The sequence below is a fragment of the Pelobates fuscus genome, chromosome 1 (genome assembly GCF_036172605.1).
Source record: "Pelobates fuscus isolate aPelFus1 chromosome 1, aPelFus1.pri, whole genome shotgun sequence".
Lineage (NCBI taxonomy): Eukaryota > Metazoa > Chordata > Amphibia > Anura > Pelobatidae > Pelobates > Pelobates fuscus.
The window spans coordinates 99,554,893-99,575,855 of NC_086317.1; the positions used below are offsets into that span (position 1 = coordinate 99,554,893).

The 20,963-nt window shown below is 42.6% G+C and overlaps 1 protein-coding gene and 1 pseudogene across 1 annotated transcript in view; one reads left to right on the top strand and one right to left on the bottom strand.

The window, feature by feature from the left end:
- The window catches only part of LOC134588260 (uncharacterized), a 643,152-nt gene that overhangs the window by 489,557 nt on the left and 132,632 nt on the right, over positions 1-20,963 (top strand). The window contains exon 10 of the mRNA XM_063444259.1: positions 13,378-13,425. Within this exon, the coding sequence (XP_063300329.1) occupies positions 13,378-13,425 (48 nt within the window). The remainder of the gene's footprint in view (positions 1-13,377; positions 13,426-20,963) is intronic.
- LOC134588244 (ADP-ribosylation factor-like protein 1) lies at positions 11,340-11,823 on the bottom strand (annotated as a pseudogene).

Consider the following 20,963-nt stretch of genomic DNA (forward strand, 5'->3'; position numbering starts at 1 on the left):
CCTCCCTGAATCTCTGGTTGTTGCCTAGTGCTTGTCTGGTCACGGCTTCATACCGTAAGTTAGTAGCTATTTGTCTCTTCAGGGAGGGTAATGTCGGTGCCGCAGTAGACTTCCATTCCCTGGCTATTAGTGTCAGTGCTGCTACGAGGATATGGAAGGTTAGGATTGTTTCGCCGTTTCGTCTGGAGCCCATGTTCATGAATAGGAGACATAGTTTTGGAGTTATCGTGACGCTACTGTCTACTGTCTTCTTGATACTGACTCCCACCTCCTCCCAATACGGTCTGATCTCCCTGCACGTCCACCAAATATGGTACATCGTTCCTTCCTCCACCCCACAACGCCAGCACTGGGTTGGCGTTCCCGGGTATATGTGTGCCAGCCTTGTCGGTACCATGTACCACCTATAATATACCTTCCTCATCAGTTCTAAGTGCGACGCGCAGGAAGACCTCCCTCTGTACGCAGTGAGTGCGTTCGACCATTGTGTGTCCTCGAACACTTTCCCCAGGTCTGCCTGCCATGCTGCCTTGAACCTATCCGGAGGGGCCGGAGTGGGGTCCATTAGGATCGAGTAACATAGTGAGATAGTCCCTTTCCTGGGTCTGGGGTTCAGACATGCTAGTTCAAATTTTGTAAGTGTACTTGGGTCCTCTTTAGTAGGTGACTGGGAACCAAGCATAGATTTAAGTTGTAGGTATGGGAATATGAGTTTAGGAGGCAGTCGGAACCTGTCCTGGAGTGTGGGAAACGGCAATATGTCCTTCACTTTTACTAGATCCTTTATGTGTGTGCATCCCCACTGGGCCCATTCTCTATGTGCCAGGGTGTCATTGATCACGGTTAGACTAGACAATGGCGCCGCTGGCGACCATGGTGTCAGGGACGTTAGGGCGTCTTTAACCTTGTCCCACGTCCTTAACAATGTTTTTGTGGTTTGTAGTATGTTGGGTTGTATTCAGGGCCGGCCTTAGGCATTTAGACGCCCTGTGCGAAAAATCTTCACAGCGCCCCCCCCCCGTCATCCATGTATGCTGTTATGTTTGTGTTGTCTGTGTATGTAATAGTACGTGTGATGACTGTGTGTGATATGTATGCTATGTGTGATAATTGTAATGGGTATATTAACAGTGTGTGATATGCGTGTATTGGTTGTATGTGACACACACACACACAGACACACACACAGAGTCAGACGGCCATACACACACAGGAAGACATCCACACACACACAAGCAGACAGTCATACACACAGACACACACAGGCAGACAGTCACACACACACACAGACACACACAGGCAGACAGTCAGTCATACACACAGACACACACAGACAGTAATACACACAGACACACACAGAGGCAGACAGTCATACACACACACACACACACACGCAGACAGTCATACACACAGACACACACAGGCAGACAGTCATACACACAGGCAGACAGTCATACACACAGAGGCAGACAGTCATACACACAGAGGCAGACAGTAATACACACAGACAAACACACAGATGCAGACAGTAACACACACAGACACACAGTGGCAGACAGTCATATACACACACACATACACACGCAGACAGTCATACACACAGACACACAGAGGCAGACAGTCATACACACAGACACACAGAGGCAGACAGTCATACACACAGAGGCAGACAGTCATACACACAGAGGCAGACAGTCATACACACAGAGGCAGTCATACACAGTCACACACACAGAGGGCAGACAGTAATACACACAGACAAACACACAGAGGCAGACAGTAATACACACAGACACACAGTGGCAGACAGTCATATACACACACACACACACACACACAGACACTCAGAGGCAGACAGTAATACACACAGACACAGTGGCAGACAGTCATATACACACACATACAGTCATATACACACACACACACACAGGCAGACAGTCATACATACACACACACACACAGAGACACACACAGGCAGACAGTCATACACACAGACATACAGAGGCAGACAGTCATATACACACACACACACACACATAGGCAGACAGTCATACACACAGACATACAGAGGCAGACAGTCATATACACACACACACACACACATAGGCAGACAGTCATACACACAGGCAGAGAGTTACACTCACCTGACAATCACACAGTTACCTGTGGAGTTCATTGTTGAGGCAGTGCAGCTCCTGGTGACTGTTTGGTGGGGAAGCATGGACTCCTTCCTGCTTCCCCTGCAGCCGTTTTCCGGCGCTTTTAGCTCCGCCCCCGCCGCACGGTAAGCTCCGCCCCCGCTGCAAATGTAAAAAAAAAAAAAAAATTTTTTTTTTTTTTTTTTTATCGGCTGTGCGGCCGCACGGCGCCCCCTGCTCCATGGCGCCCTGTGCGGCCGCACAGCTCGCACACCCCTAAGGCCGGCCCTGGTTGTATTGGCCTCATCTGCTTGGGCACCCAAAGTAACTGTCTAAGTGTAGTACCCTGTATCCAGTGGTCCTCTATATCTATCCACTGCGGGGAGGGCCCTCTTGATTGCATTTCCACCACTGGCGCCAGTAGTGTCGCCTGGTCGTATGCCCTAACGTTGGGAAGTGCCAGTCCCCCTTCTTGGGTTGACCTGTAGAGGAATTTTGCCGCTACTCTCACCTTCTTGTTGGCCCAGATGAATTTTGAAATCAGTGTCTGAGTCTTGTGTAAGTAGGAGGACGGTACTTCTATCTGCAGCGTCCGGAAGAGGTACTGTAGCCTGGGGAGGAGAGACATTTTAACTGCTGCCATTCTCCCCAGCCAGGAGAGGTATTTATCTCCCCAGCCATTTAGTCTGGTTTCTAATTCCTTGAATAGGGTCTCGTAGTTTGCCTTGAACAGGCCACCCATCGACTTAGTCAATTTAATTCCCAGAAATGTGACATTGTCTGTCCTCCAGTCTAGCTCAAACTTTCCCTGCAGCACTTGCATTATATCATTAGGTATCCCTATTCCTAGGGCCTGGGTCTTTGACACGTTCAGTTTGTAGTACGAACTCTCCCCATATTCCCTTATTACATTTAGAAGGTTCGGCATGGATATCAGCGGTTGGGTCAGGGTCAGCAGTACGTCGTCCGCAAACAAATTAGCCTTATATTCTCTCTTCCCTATGGTCACCCCATGAATAGATTTGTGCTGTCTAATCCTTGCTGCTAATGGTTCCAATGCCATGACGTACAGCAGGGGTGATAGAGGGCACCCCTGCCTCGTCCCGTTGGAAATGCTAAATGGGTCAGACAGGAAGCCTGCGTTAAGTACCTGTGCTGTTGGAGCGCTATACAGTGCCTTGACCGCTGACCTGAACCCCTCTGGCATGCCAAATTTGGTCATGACCATTTCCAGGAATGTCCAGTGCAGACGGTCAAAGGCTTTCTCCGCATCCAGGGACATGATCAGACCTCCCCCTTTGTGTAGTTTGGGCAAGCTGTGTAGTATGTCCAGCACTTTGCGTGTGTTTTCTGCCCCCTGTCTCCCTGACACAAACCCGACCTGGTCGTTGTGAATTAGCTCTGGGAGGATGGTGCTCAGTCTAGTTGCGTACAGTTTGGCGAAAATCTTCGCGTCTGTATTGAGCAGGGATATGGGTCTGAAGTTTTGGGGGTATACGGGTGGTTTCCCTGGTTTCGGCAATGTAATGATATGTGCTAGCAACGTATCTCTTGGTAGGGTCTTGTCATGCCTTAACTATAATATCCCCTTACTTCCTGGTTCCACGGAGCTTAGCCACACCTCTTCATGACTCGGTCTCCCTATTTAATCTGACCGCACCAGCTGATCGAGGCTGGATTAATGAACTACGTTCTGTACACACGATCTGGCTGCAACTTAGTTGTGAAATCCTGCTGTTACCGGACCGGAATAGAAGACTTCAAGTTCCCTTCGCCTCTCCTCATCCACGGCTAAAGCTGAACTCTATCCATGCAGGATAATCTGCCTCTGAGGAATCTCGGGAACCAGTGTTCTATAAGCCGGAAGCTAAGTAAAACTTCTCTGATAAACGTTGCATCTAAAGCTGTTATTTCCTGTCTCCAAAGTCCTTCGTTAAAGCCTACCGTTACAGCTAACTTCAACACATACTTGTCTCAGTTAGCTACATCTATCTTTCTTCAGTTAAAGTCAATGGAACAGCTATTGTAACTTCTTATCATCTAATTAACTAATACTACTAAAGGACTCTTGCTGCTTCAGTTCCGTTTATTGCTTAATGCTACAGTACCTGTATATTGGAATAAAAGTCAATACCAATTACTTCTAATAAATATTCGAACTATAAGAAATCTGCAGTTGTGTTCCTTCATATGAAATGTTTAAACGTGACAGATTAATCCAGCCATTGTAATGGATCCAGCAGATTTCGATTCTACTATAACTACGTTGAATCAAAGAGTTAATGCACTAGCCCAAAGTGTGCAAGACCTGCAAGTTACTAACGAAAGACTTCTCACTTATATCAGAGATTTACAAACTCATACTCCTCATACTACTCTGCACTCGGCTAGTGATCCTGCTGTGTGTAACCCTGAAAAGTTCTATGGAGATCGTTCCAGATACAGGGAGTTCCTCAACTCTTGCAAATTGTTAATTGCTTTGAAACCTCGATCCTACCCTACAGAAAGAACTAAAGTTTGTTCGGTTATTTCCTTTCTAAGAGGTGAACCTATGTCATGGGCTCATTCCTTTCTGGAAAACGATGACCCCATCTTAGATTCACTGGATGAATTTTTTGAAGCCATGTCTCTTCTCTATGAAGATCCTAACAAACAAGCTACAGCTGATTTAACAATCAGAACACTACAGCAAAGAAATAGACCCGTTGAAGATTACATTGCTGAATTCAAAAGATGGGCTATAGAAACGCAATGGAATGACATCACATTGCGCAACCAGTTTCGAATTGGTTTATCGGAAGCTGTAAAAGATGAATTATCTAGAACAGAACTCCCTACTAATTTGAACGCTCTAATTCGCCTATCAATCAGCATTGACAGAAGATTAAGAGAAAGAAAGGCCGAAAAAGCCCTTTCACATTCAAAAGACCGCAAACCTTTCACTCCCTCAAAAGCTCCAGATAAGAATTCCATACCAAGTGAACCTATGGAAATAGGGGCTCCAAAGCCTCCTGACAACCCATCTGAACCAATCGAACCTATGGAAATAGGGATAATAAGAAGTCCCCTCACTCCTGAAGAGAAAAATCGAAGACGTATGTTAAACCTCTGCATGTATTGTGCCTCTCAAGTTCATTTAGTCTCTGATTGTCCTTCATTAAAACGGATAAAAGGCAGAAGGCAGTCTAATGTCTCTTCCATCCTAAGCGTACTTCCCTCTACAGCAAATACTCAAATGTCCCCTATCTTTCTTGTATTACAGTGGGACAATAAAAGAATCATAACCAAGGCTGTTATCGATTCCGGTGCAAATGGAGTATTCATCGACTCAGCCTTTGTAACAAAGAATAAAATTCCTTGTGTTCGTAAAAGAACTTCTGTACCTGTTAAAGTGATTGACGGGTCCCTCATCTCATCGGGACCAATACTTCATGAATCCATCCCTCTAAAAGTAACCATCAATCATACTCATACGGAAAGTCTTATATTTGATGTCATCTCATCACCATTTTTTCCTATTATATTGGGGATCAACTGGTTAAGGAACCACAACCCTCAAATCTCATGGTTTCCCTTCTCTCTTGCATTTGATTCTGATTATTGCAAGAAAACATGCTTGCAACGTATTCCAATTCTTCAGTCTACGAAAGAACTAGCTAAAACCTCATGTTGTTCTGACACCGAACTGGAGTCTCCTCCTCCTACAATCATTGGTGAATTAAAGAGAAAGTTTACAACAGCTCCTATCCTTCAACTTCCAAATCCTTCATATCCTTATGTCCTTGAAACGGATGCTTCGGAATTTGCAATTGGAGCTGTCCTTTCTCAACACAAAACTCCTCAAGTACCTCCTTCGCCTAAAGTCATTGGAATCTTATCTTCTCTTATTGACGACATTAAAGGTCTCAGTGAAGATGCTCTTGAACTTCCTAAATTAATGAAATTATCTAAGAAAAACGGTCTCTACTATTTCAAAGACCGGATTTACGTGCCTCCCTCCTTCAGGATTAAAATACTTGAATTAATTCATGATTCTCCTCTGGCAGGTCATCCAGATATGAAAAGGACCCTTGAATTGTCTAAAAGATACTGTTGGTGGCCTCGTCAAGACCAAACTATCGAATCTTATGTCAAATCTTGTTCTGTATGCCAAAGATCCAATCAATTGTCCTTGTTGAAGCCTCATCATCCTGACCCTTTCCAAAGAAATCTCACTACTTCTCCTGATCCCATATTGGTCCAGGGTGAAGAAGAATACGAGATTCAAAGTATACTGGATTCAAGGTTCCATCGTGGCTCCTTACAATATCTCATCAGATGGAAAGGATATGGAGTTGATGAAGATACATGGGAAAACTCCTCTGACGTTCATGCTGACAAATTAGTTTCCCAGTTTCACAAACGCTACCCTTCTAAACCAAGTCAATAGCACCCAGAGGTTGCTCATTAAGGAGGGGATACTGTCATGCCTTAACTATAATATCCCCTTACTTCCTGGTTCCACGGAGCTTAGCCACACCTCTTCATGACTCGGTCTCCCTATTTAATCTGACCGCACCAGCTGATCGAGGCTGGATTAATGAACTACGTTCTGTACACACGATCTGGCTGCAACTTAGTTGTGAAATCCTGCTGTTACCGGACCGGAATAGAAGACTTCAAGTTCCCTTCGCCTCTCCTCATCCACGGCTAAAGCTGAACTCTATCCATGCAGGATAATCTGCCTCTGAGGAATCTCGGGAACCAGTGTTCTATAAGCCGGAAGCTAAGTAAAACTTCTCTGATAAACGTTGCATCTAAAGCTGTTATTTCCTGTCTCCAAAGTCCTTCGTTAAAGCCTACCGTTACAGCTAACTTCAACACATACTTGTCTCAGTTAGCTACATCTATCTTTCTTCAGTTAAAGTCAATGGAACAGCTATTGTAACTTCTTATCATCTAATTAACTAATACTACTAAAGGACTCTTGCTGCTTCAGTTCCGTTTATTGCTTAATGCTACAGTACCTGTATATTGGAATAAAAGTCAATACCAATTACTTCTAATAAATATTCGAACTATGAGAAATCTGCAGTTGTGTTCCTTCATATGAAATGTTTAAACGTGACAGGTCTGAGTGTTGGTCGCCTCCGTATATGTGAGTGCGAGTTGGGGCACCAAAATGTGCTGAAATTGTATATAATATGTGTTGTCCAGCCCATCCGGACCTGGGGCTTTGCCCTTCGGCAGCTTTTTTATCACTGAGTGGAGTTCCTCTCCGGTTATGGGCTTAATGAGGTCATCGGCCTGGTGTGGTGCGAGTGTCGGTAGTTTTACCTTATCCAAGTATGAATTGATGTGTTCCCGTGTGGGCTGAAATGTGGATTTGTTTGCGTTCAAATTGTACAGGGTGGCATAGTATGCTGCAAATTCGTTGCAGATATCTTTAGGGATCATTTTCTTTTCTCCCGATGGGGTCATAAGGTAGGCTATTTTTTGGTTTGCCCTTTGTTCTTGCAGCCTCCTAGCTAGGAGTTTGCTAGCTTTGTTCCCCTGTGTGTATTGCCTCGCTTTTAGCCTCTGAAGCATATATGCCGTTTGCTCTAGTGCTTGTTGGTGTAACTTGTGTGTGATGGTGGCAATGTGCCTTTTTAATTCAGAGGTCGGTGATATTTGGTTGCGGGTGTTCAATTGGTGGAGTTCTTTCCTCCATTGGGTGTTTTGGGCCGTGGCTTGTTTTCGTAGGAATGCCGCTCTCTTTATAAATATCCCCCTAATCACTGCTTTGTGGGCAGCCCATATCGTGCTCTGGGGCATCCCTGTTGTGGTGTTCTCCTGAAAGTATTGGTTTAGTGCCTCTTCCACTTCTCTTTTAAATGTGGGGTCTGTGATCAGGGAAGCATTCAGTCTCCAAGGGCTTCGCTGTTTATAGTCGTATTGGTCCCTGACTGTCAGCGTGACCGGTGCATGGTCTGTCCAGGTAATCTGGCCTATGTCGCACCTTGATATTTGGTTCAGTCCCTGACCCTGAATGAGAATCCCGTCTATTCTCGAGTATGTATTATGAACCTGCGAGAAATGCGTGTATGCTCTCTCCGAGGTATTGGTGATTCTCCACGTATCGTAGTAGTGGTGTATACTAAGGAGTTTCTGTATCTGTTTGCACTGCCTGTTCAGTATTCTATATCTCGGACTATGTCTTGAAATGTTGGTATCTAGTTTCGGGTCCCAGACATGGTTGAAGTCCCCACAGATTACGGATATCCCTTTCTGTAGTGTTTGCAATTTTTGGAGTACATGGTTCAGGAACTGGCTCTGTTTTGTGTTGGGGGAGTAAACACTCGCTATTGTGTATTTCATATTATTAATAGTGCATTTTACAATTATATACCTCCCGTTTTCGTCCACCTCTGCAGAGATCAAGGTAAATGCTACTTTCCCAGATATCAATATGGACGTCCCCTTAGATTTAGTAGAGGACGTCGCGTGGAATTGGTGCGGGAAAGCCGTCCTGGACGGCGGAATGTAGTGATCGGTTTTGTAATGCGTCTCTTGGAGACAAACAATGTCTGCATCTAGTCTTTGGAGTTCCCTATGTAGCTGGTGTCGTTTGACCGGCAGATTTAACCCTCTAACGTTTAGGGAGGAAATTTTCATGGGGGCTTATACCCTATCTGTTTATTGAAGTTTATGTCAATAGGTGAGTACCAGCACGGGGGGTTCGCTCGCCCCAGCAGCATCAAGTCGAGCGACCTTCCCCTAAAAGAGGGTAGGGTGTGTGCATGTCTCGCTCGGGGGGTATGGGGGTGGTAGGTCCACTTGGGCTGCAGCTCCCAAATATGTGTCCCCTGTTTGCGGGCCAACTCAGAAGGTTCCTGTGTGCTCTTGGGGCGGGGTCTGCTATGTTTAGCCCCTTCAGGACCTAGGGGGTTAGGGTAACAGGGAAAAAACACGGGTAACAGAGAAAACAATGTGAACATAAACATATATAGTAGGTGTGCCTTATTCGGCTGAGGTACTACTCGGTACCTGTGGGGGTGGAAGCTGTAGCTCCCTCCTGGTGGGGTGTGCTCCCCTAGTGAACCCACTCTAAGTATTGTATACTTGGTCTCGGCATATGGTGGCTGGGTGGTTCCCGCCATATTCTGCAACTTTTTTTTTTTTTGTGTGTGCATGAAGATGAAGATATACAGTACGGTTGTGGTATGGTGGGGTGTAGCATATAGTCATACAACAAACATATAATTTGTGTGGTACTTGTATACGATACCCTCGATGAATAGTCTTAAACTTGACTCCTCTGGTCATTCTGAAGACCAACTTGTGGGGTAGTCCCTATAATTGTTAAGAAGCAGACTTTGTTACAGCAGTCGTCATATAGATGTCTAGTCCTGTGCCCGTCCGCAGGTATTGGTCGTTCTGTGTGGACTGCGGCGGTGATCTTGCTCATTTAGTCCCCATCTTTGCATCAGACAGTTGCCCTCTTCTGGCGAGTTGATGGTCGTCACTTTACCTCCTCTAGTTATCAATACTTTCACTGGGTAGCCCCAGCGGTATGGAATTTTATGTGATCGCAGCAGTTCCGTTACTGCCTTGAATTCTCGCCTTCGTTTTAGTGTGTATGTCGAGATGTCTGCAAACACTAGCACGCCATCATATGGCTTTGGGAGCATTTTCTTTGTGCGGCTTGTCTGAAGTACTGCCTCTTTCACATGGTAGTAATGCATTTTTATAAGCACATCTCGAGGGGTGTCTGGTGGTAGAAATCTAGGCCGCGCCGTTCTGTGGTAGCGGTTCATCAGTAGCTGGTCTTGTGGGATATCAGGCGCTAGCACTTTAAGTAGGCCATAGAGGTGTGTAGCCAGCTCCGCTAGCCCTATTTCCTCCCCTATGCCGCGGATGCGCAAGTTATTGCGGCGGGCCCTGTCTTCCATGTCTGCGATTTTTATTTCATGCTCGTGCAGCCTGTTGTGGAGCACTGCAATCTCTTCCTCCATACCTCTGTGGGCTCCCGCCAATTCCGCCATCTTGGTTTCATTCCCTTCTGTCCTCACCTCTAGCTCTTTAACTTCTTTGTGTAATGCACCTATGGCAGCCTTGAGGCTGTTCTCAATTCGTGCTGACATGTCCTCCAGCATTGTTTGTAGTAGGTCTTTTGTGAGGGGGGTTTCCCTGCCTTGGCTCTGGTGCTGTCTGTCCTCCGTATCCTCGGCGCCATCTTGTGCCTCTTCCTGCAGTGCAGCTTGCTTCCCCTGCGGCAACCGGGAGGTGAAAAAAGCGCTCTTTTCGGCTTTGTCTGCCTGTCGCTTGTTTTTAGCTTGGGACATGGTCGTTAAGCTGGTATGTTGCTCCCTTTTCGGTCGTGATTTTACTGCCAATTACACCTTTTGTGGGTTCCGTCGGAGCGGAGCGCTCAGCACATGCGACCGCTCAGTCTCGCCGCCAGGCCACGCCCCCCAGATTGTTTTGTTATGTTGATAGATATCTATCTTCAGGGAAGCGTATCAATTAAACTGTTAGCAGGTTTTCATCCCTTCCCCACCATGACTTCTCTCCTGCAACTTATATAAATAACCTACTTAGCCCTCAGTTAATACTTTTCTAGCAAAATATTTTGTTACCCCTACTTATACCCTTTTGTGTCATTTTACGCCACTCCCTCTAGCATGTAAGCTCATTGAGCAGGGCCCTCAACCCCTCTGTTCCTGTATGTCCAACCTGTCTGGTTACAGTTACATGTCTGTTAGTATACCTATTGTACAGCGCTTCGGAATTTGCTGGCGCTATATAAATAATATATATATATATATATTATTTTTTTTAATTTAATTTTTAAATTAATAAAAATAGATTATTTTGTAAGGGATCATTAACATGTTGATCTTAATTCTGGTTAACTACCTTGTGTAATAGATAGTAAACAGAATGTTCTTTTTAATCCCTTATGGACAGACATGAATATATGTTATGAAAAAACAAAAACTTTAAATTAATAAATACAGGGCTATACAGAGCTGCAAATGCAAAATAAGCAGTATATCCCATACTAACCCAAGGTCTAGAGACCAGATTGTGATCTAAAGGGGTTAATTAAAATAAAGTCATTGACTTATCTACAATGTAATTTTTAATAACTAACATAGCCATTTCAGACAGTGATTTTGCAAGTTCTATTTGCATCCAGAAACATTCTCTTTGTCAAAGTTGAGCTACATGTCTCTGCTACCTGCTTTTCAAGGATACAACCAACCACGTCATAGCTTTATTAAGTCCACTCACTGTGGTTTTAAAAAACTTCCTTTTAAACCTGGCAAGCCAAGTGAATTAGCTACCCCTGTGGGCATTGTGCTCTTGTTTGTTTGCAAACACTACCAAAGTAACTTTCTCCAACTCTAATTTCTCTAACATGCCACCCTCTTGAGACTTGGAGATCGAAGTTCTCTCTGCCACAGATGTCTACTACGAAAATCAGATACATTTTTAAAAAAAATCAACCAACAGGGTCTGGTACTTGTTTGTATTCCTAAGACCCATACTTGAAATTTCCGATCTTTGTAAGTTACTGTCTCAAAATTAAGACAAGTTGTTAGAATGATGTTAACAACGTATCTCTTTGCATTTTGTAAAGAATTGTTGTCCTTCCTACTCTATGAAGACCGTGTATCAAAATGTTAATTTCTCAAGTTCCAAACAAGTTGGAAGAAAAACCGCCACGTCAGGCTGTTGTCTGGGTTCCACAGCAAACTTTCCTGCACTTGGTCTCTCAAGTGTCGTTTTGGAAAAATGTTGATTTTATATTTGCGTTCACGGTTGGAGAAGGTTTGAGCTGGACTGTGATTGCACAGGGATGTAAAATGATCAGTAAGCAACTAAGCAATACATGTTGCTCGAAGTGTCTGAGGAATTCAGAAGAGTAGAGACTGAATGATTAGCAGACTTATGATTGATGGTTTTAGCCAAAAGAATATCCATTTTATTGGGCTTATTATTAAGTCTGCTTGTTCTACAAAACAGACCTAATGGATTGATCAAGTAGCAAGTTTACACTGGTGTACAGCTAGCTAATGTCTGACTTAAACTTTTTTCATTTCCTGGAAAAGCTTTCATTTATGTGGAGTCAAGGTCCTTAACATTAAGGGAGATGAATGTAACATTATATCCCATTATCTAGGGAAATGTACACGCTGAGGATAAACAGGCATTTTCAAACTCAGCCAAGCATTAGAAAAGTGGAGGAAGGAAGAGGAGGGGAGAAAAGAAAACCAGAGAGAAAAGAAAAAGGAAACAATGGAGAGTAGTCCAAAGACATACCACAATGTAGTAATTCAATTAAAAATGTCTGCTCTTTCTGTAGGGCCAGACCGTCTTGAGAGATGCAAGACCTTGACTTAGTTAAATTATGCCAAGACCATCACATCTGAGTCTATTACAGCACAATTAGAAAATACAACGGACAAGAAAGATGACATGTTAACATTGCTGTTGTCAAAAAGGATATAACAATATTGTATTTCTAATCATCAGCAAATAAGCTGTCTGTCGAATAGTAACTATCAACAATAAGATAACAGATTCAGCATCAGACCGGTTTCAGAGTCCCTGTAGATTGTGGTACTACTAGGAGATAAAAACAAGCTGTCAGATCTCAGAGCCTGAACAAAATATGGAAAATGGGGGTTTAGTATTTGCCAATATCAGGAGAGCCCCAGACACGTTAGAAGAACGTGGGATATATAGAAGAATAGGATGGCGCCAATATTTTATTTTATATACGCTATGTATATTTTGTATGTGTTGTACATTATTTATTAAACAAACATATAACAAATGTGTGCATAAACCTAAATTGCTATATCTAGCCACTTCCCAAGGTTTTTAATATTGTGTTTACTTATCTGCTACATTTAGCAAATGTGTTTTTGCTGTATTTACTTCTGTCCTGGAACTGGATAGTAGAACTGGAAATCTTTCCTATAATAGATCGTCTACATCCTAGCTCCCTGTTCATCACCTTTATACATGTTGACCTTTTCTGCTACTGAACATGGTTAGTAGAAGAGAAGAAAACGAAACAGTGTTTCTGTTTTCCTCCTCATTAGCATTGTGTGCCTTGGTTGTGCCAGGACTGAACTGGATTAACACAAGCAATACTGGATTTTCAATGTTTTATTCAGTGGTGTAATTCCCAAGAAGGGACAATTCCACTTTCACAAGACTCTGAAAGGCATGTTTGTAACAAATATGATGATTTGTCTTTTAGGTCATAACCTGGTCTGGAACGTATGACCCTGGAAGGGAGAGAAGCAAAGTAAGTTCATTGTTTTTTTCTTTTCTGATTATTTGCCGTCTCTACATTTGAATGCATTAACAATGAATGAGCCTAGCAACTGTGTGCAGAACGTTCATCGCGTTGCTACTCCTGAGCTTTGCGAGAGCTGAAGGCCTGCATTGTATGTTTGCAGGGAGCACTGTCATTTCCTGTCTAAACAAGCTGTTGGTGAAATTTAGAAAAGGTTTTTAATTTAAACTTCCAGTACTCCAGTCATTGAAATGCAACTACTATCACTCTGAACCATCCAGTGCTTGAAGATTGTAATTCACTAATACCAGGAGGGTATTTAATATTTTCTGTCAAAATTGTTTTTTTTTTTATTGCTTGCTATGTAACTCCTGCACTTGCTATAATTGCAATAGGTGAAAGTTGTACCATGAAGTAATGTCATTTCCAGCTGACAATAATGCCCATTAGCTAAACTAGGCACCAGTTAAAGGACAACTGTCACCAGAATGTTTTATTATAAGAATAATTGTTGTATGTTATGAAAAGATATGGCATTTAAAAAAAAAAAAAAAAAAGAAGGTATATGTAAAATACCTGATAGCTAGGCTCCTGCTTCACTCCCTGCACAGAGCTGTTACATCATCAGTCATCGCCCTGTATGCTCTGCCTGGTCAGAATTCTGACCGCATTGGTAATTCTCATATTTGCTAAAGTCAATTGCGTTCAGAATTCGGTCAGCCCAACTGATTCACACACATTGGTACAGACATTGAAATCTCTGATTCTGCAAACTCATCCGGACCAATCTACCCCCAGAATCAGAAATTACATTCACTTGCTATTTGAAATGTGATAATTTGAAGAACTATTTGACTGCTGACAGCACTAGCAGCCCTTAAAATTTATAGTACCCCCTACCCTATACCCAATGAATGGGGTACGGGGGGATTATTTTCATTAACTTTTTTTTTCTATTTTCATGTGGTGACTGGCTAGCAAGCTCTTGCCAGCCTCCACATAATTAACCATTGTGCTGCCAAAGGCTTTTAAATATTTGGCTGCTATCGATGTCAGCGGGCAAATAGTTCTTCAAACTACAATCCTGATGCTGTAGATTGGTTTGGATGAGTTCAGAAAATCAGATATTTCCTCATCTGAACAGAATCAGTCTGGCTGACCAAACTGACCTCATTTTGCTTTATTAAATATGAGAATTGAAACTACGGTTGAAATTCAGACCAGGCAGAGCACACAGGGCGATAGCTGATGACATCTCCAATCTGTGCAGGGATTCCAACTCAGTCGGACCTAAGGTGTATGAATATGGCAGAGGGATCTGTGAAAGTAGGGGCAAACATTTCAGGTATTTTTACATATACTTCATTTAAAAAAAATGCCATTTCTTTTCATTACATGATACAAAGATTCTTTTAATAATATATATTTTTTTAAATCTGGTGACAGTTGTCCTTTAAGCTTATGATTTTAGGAATAAAATAAACATTAACATTAGTGATGTCCCGAACAGTTCGCCGGTGAACATAGCGTGTTTGTGGTCGCGAACACGTGCGATGTTCGGTCCGCCCCCTATTCGTCATGGAGTTGGGAGGGTCTGGGAGGGAGGGTCTGCTGCTGATTGGCTGGAATGTGTCTGCTGACTGTGAGGTACAGGGTCAAAGTTTACTCAATGATGACGAATAGGGGGCGGACCGAACATCGCGCTTGTTCCCGGCGAACTGTTCGGAACATCACTAATTAACATTAATAATAAAAAAACTTACATAAACTATGAAAAGGTCAAGTGTGACAGAAGGTGTTTTGCCAAAAAGAATGCATTTTTGTCTACTTTTTAGGGTACGTGAATTTTTTTTTTAAAAAAAATAAACATGCAATGCCTTGAGAATAAGGTTCTGGAGATGCACTAGTCAGTGATGAGCTGTTAAAAAAGAATCCAAATTTTGAACATTCCCCTGGAGTATAGTTAAATCTATACGTAATAAATATTTATTGAATGCAAAAAACATTACCTAATGAGGGTGTCCATTAAACTGTTACCATAAAAGGAGGGCATTGGAAAAACATCCAAGAGGTCAATGGTAATCTGAAGGCACTGGAGAGATCTGCAAAATAAATCTGGAAAATAAAATATGTTGTGGGGATAATTTCATGGGCAGGGACTTGGAAACACATAAAGTATATTCACCTTCCAGCAGGATTATGGCCCAAACACACAGCCAATAGACACGGACAAGGATATTCACCAGCCCATTGTTTGAGATAATAAACACACTCAGATCTGCATTGCAAACACTCTCATGGGATATACACACAAACAGATGTTCACTCACAGACACACAAATGTACACACAGATACAGCCAGACATACACACAAATAAACATTATTGCACATACACACACTAAACAAAAGCACACTCTGCTAAATGTACACAGTCAAACTTGTAAACACACCCTGCTGCAGACACACATGTAAACTAAAACACAAATGCATTGACACACACACCCTGCAATAGACACACACATATATTGCAACACACACACCACGCACACATAATGAAATTGGTGTTTTATTTAGCCATCCTCCTTTTTCACTACCATTTTACAGGGTGACTTCCTGATGGTAATGAGGCTATTAGAGATCTGCGATTGCAGGCTGGTACAAGACTGCAGGCTGCCCTCCTTACCTCTTGTGGCTTCCCATTCACAAGCTCTGAGAGAAATTGAAAAAAAGAGAAAAATTTAGCGCATGTGGATATAAAAAAAAAAATATATATAAGATATTAACAGGGGGCGGGGCCTGACAGCCAAGATGGTCGGACGTGCTCTGAGAGCTCCTGCACCAGCGGGCACAATAATGATTATTCTGTATAATCAAATAATGCCAGCAGCACACAGAGCCCATATAAAGATGCAGCACAACACGAGGAACGGAATGATGCCGGTCAAACACCGGCACGCAATGCAAGCGTCTGAACCGGCCACGCGGCCTAGACAGAAGTGGAGCCTGAGGCATGGGGGAGGCAGCCGATCTCCCGGCACGGGCCCCACTCGTAAGCAAGAAGCTGACACTGCCCCGCTGCCCCCCCCTCCCCCTCTCTGGACCGGTGGAGGACGATTGGACGATAGCCCCCACCACTCGGCTTACTCAAGCGACAAGACCAGCGGTCAACCAAGCCTGTCGAGGCCCAAGCAAGATGGCGGCCCGAGCGAGACCCGCGACACAAGGCACCCTTACTAAACCACCTAAACATACCATGGAATGTTTCATCGGCTTTGCACCAACTTATGGACAAAATATTGCCTCAAAGGTCGGTCTTTCCAGCTAATAGTGAAGGAGATGACGGCATGTATTCGCCCTGCCACCCAGCGCCGCCTGTGTAGACACTCACACCGCGCCCCCAGAGCAGCCTCCAGACGGAGACTATACCGGAGACCCAGTTGGAGGGAAACGAAGACAAACCACTCAAGCGCCAACACTTACCCTCACACACCACTGAGCGGGACCGCCAGGCAAACCCAACCCACTCACCACTCAGTGGCACCGGCAACCTCCAAGCACTGCAGATTGCAAGCCACAGCCCGTTTATGGATGCCCACCGCTCGCAACCACGCCAGCTGCCGGAACAGCAAAACCCTGGGATACGTTTTGCCTGAAACAGGACTAAAAAAACATGCAAGAAGTTCCCATATTAATTGGCCACAAAGTTTGCCTGACCTTTCAGGTCCTGATTACTTCCTGTGGGGATATTTGAAGGAGCGGGTGTGTGAACAAACTGCGTACACTTGAGGAGCTCAAGGAGACAATCCATGCAGATATTGGAGCACTAGAGCCTCAAACATTAACTAATGATTTAAACAAAGTAATCAAAAGAGCCCGACTTTGCGAGGCATCAAGTGCAGCTCATTTAAAAGATGTCATCTCCGGTACTAGTCAAACAAATCTCCATACGTTAAGCATACGTTAAGCATTCATTGTATGTAATATCATTGAACTTTGTTTATTAATGAAAAAAAAGATATTGACTCCTCAAACCCTACTCTAAAGGTTGGCCAACTATATATTATATATATAATTTAGTACACTTAACTTCAAATTGTCTTTAAAGCCCACAAAGTTTTTAAAAATACCTTAGGTAAAAAAAAAAGGTCATATTTTATTGCAGCGTATGTCTTCGCTGGAATATCCTCTTAGCTAGTTAGTGAATATAGCCATTTGTCCCAGTAATTAGATGACATGATTCTGGAAGTACAACTGGTTTTATTAAGAATATGGGTCTCCATTCAATGCATCGGTGATCCCGCCGTTGCGTCTCTGTGTCTGGGAGGAAATAAGGTTATCCCTCGCTTCCAGACACAGACAGCCTAATCAGAAATACCAGCCAAAATCACAGTAAAACAATCATGAACACCCACACATAATATATTCACAGATAGGTCTGATCTGAGCGCCCATGTTGGCAAAATAGCACTCGATGCAGAATTGGCAAATCGTCACTGTGTCTGCGATTGTTTGAAATAGTCTCTTGTTCCTCCCCTCCAATTAGCACACTCCTAGCTGGCTGGGAAGTGGGTGAAAACAGAGGTTGAAGTTGACCGGGTAATGTTGGTGACCGCGACCGAGCCAGAGTTCCAGGGAAATATGGCCATGTCCCGCTAATGTCTTTGCGGTTCTCTCCAGCTCTCCCAAATTCTCCGCAGGCACGGGGGAGAGGTGCTCTTTAATGTCTATCATGGAGTGATAAAGTGTTTTGGGGGCAATTTGAGAGAGAGAACCATAGTTTGCCAAATGTATTTATATACATATATGTGGTGTAGAAGCTTTGTGAAGAAAATCGAGGTTAACGAGAGGAGAGTTTTTACAGTTTCAATATCTCTGATTCAGCATAAGAAGTAATATATTGGCCAGTATTTATAGCATGCCATATTTGAAAGCCATGTTGTTGTGACACTATAGAGCCAGGAGTGATGTCTGTCCTAATGGAATGTTTCCTTCTAGTAATGGAAACAAGGTCCATGGTTGGAAAATGGGGCTGGATTTTCTCATGGGAAGTAAGCTTTAAAATATTTCATGGTGGAAAATGTTTAATGTAGAATAAAACATTGTAGTTGTGTGTTTCTTATGGAATCCATACTGTAATTTACAATTCTCTTATTATAGTTGTGTGTGTGGCCATTACATTCTTCTTTTGCATCTGTATATGTGTGCTCATTCTCCTTAGCACAATATCTTGTCCAAGTCGCTATGTGAAACACACAGTGCTTGATTATATTTTAATTCTCTGGCCATCAGCCATGTGTGTAATCTGTCTTCAGCTGTCTGTTCTACACGGTCAAGTTTAATTTCATGGAGCACTTTGTGTGTGGTCCCTTACATCCTTGTCTGTAGATCCCTGGGACATCCTTAGTTATCTCTGAGAACTTTGCAGGACTGAAACGTTCTGTCCAGCTGTTACAAAACTCACCTGTAGCAGAAAGCATTCTCTCTACCTAAAATTAAGTTTGCTGTAGACTGCGATTCTTTTTGCAACCCTACTTTTGCTAATTTAATTCTACCATCACAAAGACAAAATGCAATTAGTTCATGTTCTCGCTGCAAGCACTTTGCCAAACATACATCCAAAAGCTAAGAGGGGTGTTGTCCTTACACGGTCCTAAAGAAAAGAAGTAGTCCACTTTTCCATAGATTTTTTCCTATTCCTCTTTGATGATAGAGACAAAGAAGCAGTGTGCATACACTGCTATCATCTTGAATAATAATGATGTTTGTATGTGGCCATATACGAGAAGCTAAACCCAGCTGTATTGATTCCAGCAGATATTGTCCTGTTTTTTTTTTTGTTTGTTTAGACATCCTGCTTTTCAGGAAACCAAAGAAACCCCAAACAAGTGCAAGTGTCTCATTGACATTAAAGGGACACTAGAGTAAACTGAACAACTACAGCTTAATTTAGTTGTTCTGCTGAGTATAGTCAGTCCTTGCAGGCTTTTTGCTGTGAACACTGCCTTTTGAGAGAAAAGGCAGTGTTTATGTTACTGTCTAAGGACACCTCCAATAGCATTCTCTCAGATGGCCACTAGAGGTGCTTCCTGGGTCATGTGCAGCACTGACGTTCAGCGTTTCCACGCTCTGCATGGAGGCGCTAAACTTTCCCCATAGAGATGCATTGAGTCATTGCATCTCTATGAGGAGATGCCGATTGGCGCAGAGCGACGTTTTGCATTTCTGATGACCTCAGCCAAAGATCAGGGGCAGGAATAAAGACCCACGCAGCACTGGAATAAAGATACGTTTTCAATGTTTTAAACTTAAATTTTCAATAATTATGCACATAGGTACAGACACATGTGGAACTCCCTCCAGCTCTTCAACCATTGTGATTCACTAGTAGTTAAGTAGAACTGCAGCTTTACTGAATGTAATTCAAAATAAATACACAGAGCAAGATAGTCTCAACAGAAAATAGGCTAATAGCTTAACCTTAAAAGAGAGAGCCCACTGAAGGTATCTAGTGCTGAGATGGAGAACTGATTTATGATGACTCTCCTTCACTGCTTTATTTACCTTTTCACTTGTCATTACAATTTCATATACATAAATATACATTTGAATATGAAAAAATGAATATATATATTTGGAGTCATTTGCTGAATTGTCAGCCAAATCACATTTAATCAATAGCCAAATTAACATTGTTGCACTTGTTTAATACTGTTCTAATTAAATTATGTATTGCAATAAAATTAAAAGTATGGAGAATAAATCAATGAATGTTAAATTGAATGTCGGAAGGATAAGAAAGAGCAAGATAAATAGTTTTGTACAATTTGTCTATATAGGTCCATATTTTATTAAGTTATTGTTTGGTTAAAATTTTTAATTTGAATAAACAGGCACATTGTAAGGAAACACAGACAGCATGTGTTGCAAAGAATATAAAATCTAAAATGTTTTGGAGGAGCGACGACAAAGTGCATATATATATATATATATATATATATATATATATATTGTGCACACATTTTGCAATCCACCTGCACATACAGACTTAAGTGTATAACCTCCGCGCTTTATGAAAGAAATGTCCAGGCTGTGGGAGCAATTAGAGTGAATAAGTAAATGATAGAAGGTAACAGAAGGTTGAATGTGGTGTGCTGATAAAAATAAATAAAATCAATGTATACTTTCCTAGAATATAGTTCTTTCCTATAATTTCAGAAATCGTAAAATAAATACTAGTGCTTTGGAAAGGAAAATGACAGGGGCATAATTAAATATGCCAAGCCCAAAGAATTGAAAAAAATAGCCGTGTAGTTTATAAAAAAAAAAAAAAGAGAGAGAGAGAGAAAATGGGATAAAAAACATTCTTTAGTTATGTTAGTGACAAAGGGATAATACATTGGAGGTATACTTCCTTAAAAAGGATGCAAGTGTGGACTACTCTTGTGGTAGTGTAATTGTATTGTGTTCAAAACACTGCTCTATTGTTAAAGCTACAGAAATACAGGATAAAGTCTGAAAGTGGCTGTGCTCATTTGCACATCCAGTA